At 43.4% G+C, this 7,162-nt stretch overlaps 1 protein-coding gene across 1 annotated transcript in view; it reads left to right on the top strand.

The window, feature by feature from the left end:
* The first annotated feature begins 1,052 nt into the window (after nt 1–1,052).
* The window catches only part of LOC122549788 (leucine-rich repeat-containing protein 72), an 84,967-nt gene continuing 78,857 nt past the window's right edge, over nt 1,053–7,162 (top strand). Inside the window, exon 1 of the mRNA XM_043689821.1 lies at nt 1,053–1,987. Coding sequence (XP_043545756.1) covers nt 1,973–1,987 — 15 coding nt within the window. The 5' untranslated portion in view covers nt 1,053–1,972. The remainder of the gene's footprint in view (nt 1,988–7,162) is intronic.

The following is a 7,162-nucleotide window of genomic DNA, read 5'->3' as shown; positions in this document are numbered from 1 at the left end:
CTTGGTCTAACTTGTTTGTTACTTCCTCAAAGACTTCTATCAGGTTTGTCAGCCATTATCTTCCCTTTGAAGAAACCATGGTGACTTTGTCCTATTTCACCGTACACTTCCAAGTATTCAGAATTCTTATCCTTCACAATGGATTCCAGGATCTTACCCACAACTGAGGTTAAGCTAATTGGTCTGTAATTTTTCATCTTTTGCCTTATTTCCTTTTTAAACAGGGGTGTAATGTTTATGATTTTCTAGTCCTCTTGGACTCTCCATGACTGTAGCAATTCCTGAAAGATCACCACTAACACTTCCACTATATCTTCAACCATCTCCGACAGCACTCTGGGGTGTAGTCCATCTGGTTCAGTTGATGTATCCACTTCAGGCCATTAATTTTTCTCGCTCCTTCTCCTTGGTGATGGCCATCATACTCAGCTCTGCCCCCTCACTCTCTTGAATTTTTGGGATAGTCCTCGTATCTTCTACAGTGAAGACTGATGGAAAGTAATTATTCAGTTTCTCAGCCATTTCCTTGTTCCCTATTATTATCTCTTCAGCGTGATTTTCCAACTGCCCAAGTCCACTTTTGTCTATCTTTTGCCCTTTATATATCTTAAAAAATGGTTATATTACTGCTACCTCATATTTAATCTTCTCCCTCCTTATTTCTTGATGGCAATTCTTTTCACTGGGGACAGTGCACTGCCCCAGATGGGTATCTTGCTCCAGTCGGCAGCGTCTCCTGTCATGGCCTCGTGCGTGAAGCTAGGGGAAAGATGACAGCTCTCCTTTCACTGTACCATCCTGCAAGACTACAGATCCCTCTCTGCAAACTGATTTCAAACCTCACCTTCTCACCATCTCCACTACAATAGCAGCTGAGACACAGACTTTGAGATTAAATATATGACGCACAGAAACTTCACCAGTGATAATGCAGTGGACACTGCGATGATCATTGCAAAAGGCCAATTATCATTATAGCAAACATTGCAGTGGACATTGATTGTTGCAGTGGGAAGTGATCATTAGAGTGGACATTGGGCTGGGTGGTGGACTTTTGTGGTGGACAATGCAGTGGGTGATGGACATTGCAGTTGAGGATGGACATTGCTGTGGTCATTGGTCATCGCAGTGGGCAGTGGTCACTGCTGTGGATGGTGTTCATTGAAATGCGTGGAGGTCATTACAGGAGGCAGTTGACATTGCAATACATGGTGGACATTGCAGTACATCAAGGTCATTGCAGTGTGTGATGGACTTTACAGTGGTGGTAGTAATTGCAGTAGGCGATGAATATTGTAGTAGCTGGTGGACATTGCAGTGGACATTACAGTGGACATTGCATTTGATGGTCATTGCAGTAAATGGTGAATTTTGCAGCAGGTGATGGTAATTGCAGTGGTGGTTGGATTTTGCAGTAGGTGGTGCATTTTGGATTAGGCAATGGTCATTGCGGTAGGCGGTGGACATTGCAGTGGGTGATGTATGTTGCAGTGGCTGTTGGATTTTGCAGTAGTTGATGGTCATTGCAGTCGATGGAGGATATTGCAGTAAGTGGTGAATTTTGCATTAGGTGATGGTTATTGCAGTAGATGGTGGATATTGCAGTAGCTGGTGGATTTTGCAATAGGTGATGGATAATGCAGTAGCTGGTGGATTTTGCAGCAGCCGATGGATATTGCAGCAGCTGGTGGATTTTGCATTAGGTGATGGTCATTGCAATAGATGATGGATATTGCAGTAGCTTTCGGATAACGCAGTTGATGGTGGGTTTTGCAGTAGGAGCTGGTCATTGCAGCAGGTGGTGGACACTGCAGTGGACGCCGACCATTGCAGTGAAAAATCATCGAGGACGTTGCCATTCCAGCGGACGGCGGTGACGGCGATGAGCCGCGCGCGCGCAGCGGGCAGTGCTGAGTGAGCGCGGGGCCTCTTTGTGAGGTCACGTCGCTAGGCAACCGCTTTCGACAGAAAGATGGCGGCGGAGGAGGTGAGAGAGTCGGGAGCGGGGACAGAGTCAGACCCTCCCTCTGTGTAATACCACCGGCTCCCCAAAACCCCGGCCGCCCTCAGCCCCCAGCTTCCTTCCCCTGGCCTCCCCACATCTCGCCAGCCACTCATAGTTCAGTAGTGAAACCCATTGCAGTTCCTGATGTGCCCAGTAGATAACAGGAGCACAGGAATTTAGTTTGCACAGTGGAAAGTCCCTCAGTTTGAGTGATGTTCAAAACCTTTGGAAGTAGGCTCTTCTCAGATCTTGGACGATGCATGGGCATTTGTTCAGAGATTTCGGGTCTACATGTTATTATTTTCTGAAGTTGGACTGTGGTGGAAGGATTGGATAAGGGGAGGAGGGGGGGTGGAAAAAGCGAAGTCTTACCCATGGTTCGCAACAGCAGGTGCCCGAGGTGACTACAGAAAGTGCAAGGGTTACTTAATAAAAATAAATTAGTAATCAGAGGACATGGAAAAGAAAACACTGGTGAAGGGAAATCTAAAGGTGTTTTATAAGTATTTTATGAGAAAGGGGATAACCAGAAGTAGGGCAGGACCAATTCAGGGCCAAAGGAGCAATGTGTGTTTGGAACCGGAAAGCATGTTAGAGTTTTTAAATGAATACTTTGCATCTATATTCACTATAGTAAAGGATAGTACAAGTATAGAAGTCATGGAAGGGGCCTGTGGTATATTTGACCAAATTAACATCAAGAGGTTGGAGGTATTCACAGTTTTAATAGACTTGAAAGTGGATAAATTCCCAGGCCCAGATGAGATGGATTCCAGGCTGCCGAGGGATATGAGGGAGGAGATTGCAGGAGTTCTGATGTAATTTTCAAATCCTTTCTGGCCATATGCGGGGTAATATAGGACTGGAAGACAGCTAATGTGGTGCCATGACTCAAGACGATAGTAGGGCTATGTGAGGAAACAACAGGCCTGTTAACAATTGTTAGCATAGGGGAACTATTGGGGAAAAAACATCTGAGGAACAGAATTAATCTCCACTTGGAGATAAAAGATTAAGCAAGGACAATCAGAATGGTTTTGATCATGTCTAATGGAGTGATTATAAAGAAGTTAGCCAGCTGGACATCATAGAATATGAGTTCCCTGATTGAGGCTGTTAATCTGCTCCAATCAGGTAGACCTGGCTGACATAAATGAGGAAATGTCAAGAATATTGACACTCTAGCGCCTGACTCAGTGAGAGGTAGTGCTATTGTTAAAGATTATGCTTTTGTAAATAGCAGGTGATTGTTGTTAGGATATTTGCTTCTGAAGTGGTATTTCATAGAACAGATTTAATTATTTGAGGAGATAACTAGGTGTGTAGATGAGGGTAGTGCAATTGATGTAGTCGACATGGACTTCTTTAAGACTTTTGACAAAAGTTTGCATGGCAGACTGGTTAAGAAATTAAGAGCCTGGAGGGTCCCTGGCAAACTGGACTTAAAATTTGCTTAGTGAAAGAAACAGAGGGTGATGGTCAAAGGGCATTTCTGTGACTGGAAGCCTGTGTCCAGTGGGTATCGCAATATTCAGCATGAGTCCCTTTCTGTTTGTCGTGTACATTATTGATCCAGACATGAATGTAGGAAGTTTGATCAGTAAATTTACAGATGACACATAAGTTGGTGGTGTGGTAAATGACGAGGAGGAAAATTGTTCAGAGGGCAGTTAAGAGTCATCCACATTGCTGTGGGTCTGGAGTTGCATGTAGGCCAGACCAGGTAAGGATAGCAGTTTCCTTCCTTCAAGGGCATCAGGGAACCAGATGACATTTTCTGACAATCAACAACAGACAATGGTCATCTTCATTCTAGATTTGCATTGAATTCACGTTTCCTGATCTGCTGTGGTGGTGGGATTAGAGTACAGGAGTAGGAATGTCTTGCAGCAAACATGCAGGATCTGGGTGAGACTACATTTGTAGTATTGTGTGTGGTTTTGGTCTCCTTATCTGAGGAAGGATGTTTTGGATTTGGAGAGAGTGCAACAAAAGTTTAGCAGATGGGTGGCGTGGTGGCTCAGTGGTTAGCACTGCTGCCTCACTGTGTCAGGGACCTGGATTTGTTTCCAGCCTCAGACGACTGCCTGTATGGAGTTTGCACATTCTCCGCATGTCTGTGTGGGTTTTCTCCGGGTGCTCAGGTTTCCTCCCACAGTCCAGAAATGTGCAGATTAGGTGAATTAGCCATGGGTAGGTTAGTGCATTAGTCAGGAGAAATGTAAAGTGATAGAGTAGAGGGATGGGTCTGGGTGGAATACTCTTGGGAGGGTCGGGGTGGACTTGTCGCGCCAAATGGCCTATTTTCACACTGTAGAGATTCTGTTCTATCTATGAACAGGTTGGTTCCTGGGCTGGCAGAACTGATATATGAAGAGAAACTGATTCAATTAAGACTATATTCATTGGAGTTTAGAAGAATTTGGTTGATGGGGAAGGGGTTTGATCTCATAGAAACCTATAAAATTCTAACAGGACTAGACAGGGTATGGACAGAAATGATGTTCCAAATGACCAGGAAGTTCAGTCTAAGGATATGGAGTAGGCCATTTAGGATTGTGATGAGAAATTTGTTCACTCAAAGAGAGGTGAGCCTAAGACATTTTCTGTCACAGAAAATACTTGAGCCCAAAACACTGAAAGTTTTCCTGCTCCTGTTTTCTATGTTTAACATTAAGAAAGCATAGAAGGATACTTCCTTTATTAGGAAGGCATTGAATGCAAGAGCAAGTTGGTTATGATGGAGCTGTCTATAACTTAGTTGAGCCACAGCTGGAGTACTGCAATTTCGGTCACCGTACTAGCGGAAAGATGTGATTGCATTAGAGAGGGGTGCAGAGAAGATTCATCAGGATATTGCCAGATGTGGAGTGATTCAGTTATGAAGATAGGCTAAGGTTGCTACCCTTAAAGCATAGAAGGCTGAAGGGATGGTGAGGTTGGGGAGAGATCTGTTTGAAGTGTATAATGTTCGAAGGGGTATAGTCAGGGTAGATATTGAGAAATGTTACATGTTAATAAAGGGGTCAATAATTAGGGGGCACAGTTTTAAGGTAAGGATTAAGTGGTGTATAAGGTATATGAAGAAATTTCTTTTCACCCAAAGGGTTGTGGGTACCTGGAACTCATTACCTAAAACAATGGTAGAGATGAGAATGGTCATGGAAAATAAGAATTCCTTGAAATGCCATAACGTAAGACTGATTCCTTGAAATGCCATAACGTAAGACTGATTGATTCAAGTGCTTGAAAATGGGATTTGAATAGATAGATGCTTGATGATTGACACAGACATTATGAACCATAGGACCCTGTTCTGTGGTATAAAAATTCTATGACTATGTTTAGTTTCTGGGTGAAGTGCAATTTTCTTTCAGAATGACAGAAGCAGCACTAACCTTGCTGCACAGTAACGATCAAGTTAATGAGCCGATAGATCAGTTTCCAATTAGTGCCACAAAGCACTTTATAAGTTAGTTTTGAAGTGTTGTAAATTAAGAAACATAGTAGTCAATGTGTACAGCAAAGCCCATAAACTACAATAAAGGACCTCTCAAATGTTAATGGTGATCTTTGTCACTCCGTGGCAATAACATGTATTCTGCACTGCTATTGGAAGCACTTTGCATGGTACAATGTGCCTGTAGAGTATGCAAAGCAATATATTTCACTGTAATTTCGTATATGTGACAGTGTCAAAACAAAGATAATCTGATGACTGAGGATAAACATTGTCCAACACAGAAAGAAAACTTCACTGCTCTCTTTCAGTGACATTGGACCTTGTACGCTCTTGTTAGAGGTCATATGGTAACTTGGTTTCATACCTCAAGTGAGGCACATTGGACAAGGTAACCCTCTTTCAATACTTGTTTGTGATGCCCACATCCCAGGAGAGAATAAAACAGAATGTCAACTCAGGTTTTGTAATGAAGTGTGCAGAGCAGGGTTTGAACCCAAGAGTGTACAATCTAAAATGAAAATCTTTGCAACGGAGCAACAGTGAAAGTCTTGGAGAACCAGTACTAGAGGGAGATTGAAGTTACAGTGTGACACATCTACATTAGTTTCCAATTCGGATGTGAGCATTTAAAGTTGGAATGTGTTGATCCAACAACTGACAAAAACATGCCACTTGCAAGTAAGGTATGCAGACAGGAGGCATATGCAGATGTAAGCCGTTTCCTGCATGAACTGGTGAATCTTTGTAGCTTTGCACAGGGGTCTCAGGATTTTGATAATATTTAGGTGAATAGAATTACAGGTTTAAGTTTGTTGGCAAGGTAAAAGTAGAGATTAGATTCCACTACAGTATGGAAACAGGCCCTTCGATCCAACCAGTCCACACCGACCCTCCAAAGAGTAACCCACTCAGACCCATTCCCCTACCCTATACATACCTCTGACTAATGCACCTAACGCAATGGGCAGTTTAGCATGGCCAATTCATCTGACGTGCACATTTTTGGATTATGGGAGGAAACCTACGCAGACACAGGGAGAATGTGCAAACTCGACACAGCCGGTCACCCTAGGCAGGAGTCAAATCCAGGTCCCTGGCACTGTGAGGTAGCAGTGCTAACCATTAAGCCACTGTGCTGCCCATGTTTCTTTATCGGCTTTTGCAAAACATTCAAAATGATATCAGTCATCTTAGTAATATATACTGTATCCTTTGATAGGCACTTCCAAAAAGAGGCTGAATTATTTGATCATTACTGTTCTGTTGTGATTTACTTTCTAAGTTTACTGTTATTTCTTCATATGTATTGTGTTATTTTTCTGAAAATATATTACAGTCATAGATAGTCATAGAGATGTACAGCATGGAAACAGACCCTTCGCTCTAACCCGTCCATGCCGACCAGATATCCCAACTCAATCTCGTCCCACCTGCCAGCACTCGGCCCATATCCATCTAAACCCTTCCTATTCATAGCTGAAAATGTGTTGCTGGAGAAGCGCAGCAGGTCAGGCAGCATCCAGGGAACAGGAGAATCGACGTTTCGGGCATAAGCCCTTCTTCAGGAATGAGGAAAGTTTGTCCAGCAGGCTAAGATAAAAGGTAGGGAGGAGGGACTTGGGGGAGGGGCGTCGGAAATGTGATAGGTGGAAAGAGGTCAAGGTGAGGGTGATAGGTCAGACTGGGGTGGGGGC

The sequence above is a fragment of the Chiloscyllium plagiosum genome, chromosome 5 (genome assembly GCF_004010195.1).
Source record: "Chiloscyllium plagiosum isolate BGI_BamShark_2017 chromosome 5, ASM401019v2, whole genome shotgun sequence".
Lineage (NCBI taxonomy): Eukaryota > Metazoa > Chordata > Chondrichthyes > Orectolobiformes > Hemiscylliidae > Chiloscyllium > Chiloscyllium plagiosum.
This window is presented reverse-complemented; position numbering and strand designations above follow the sequence as displayed.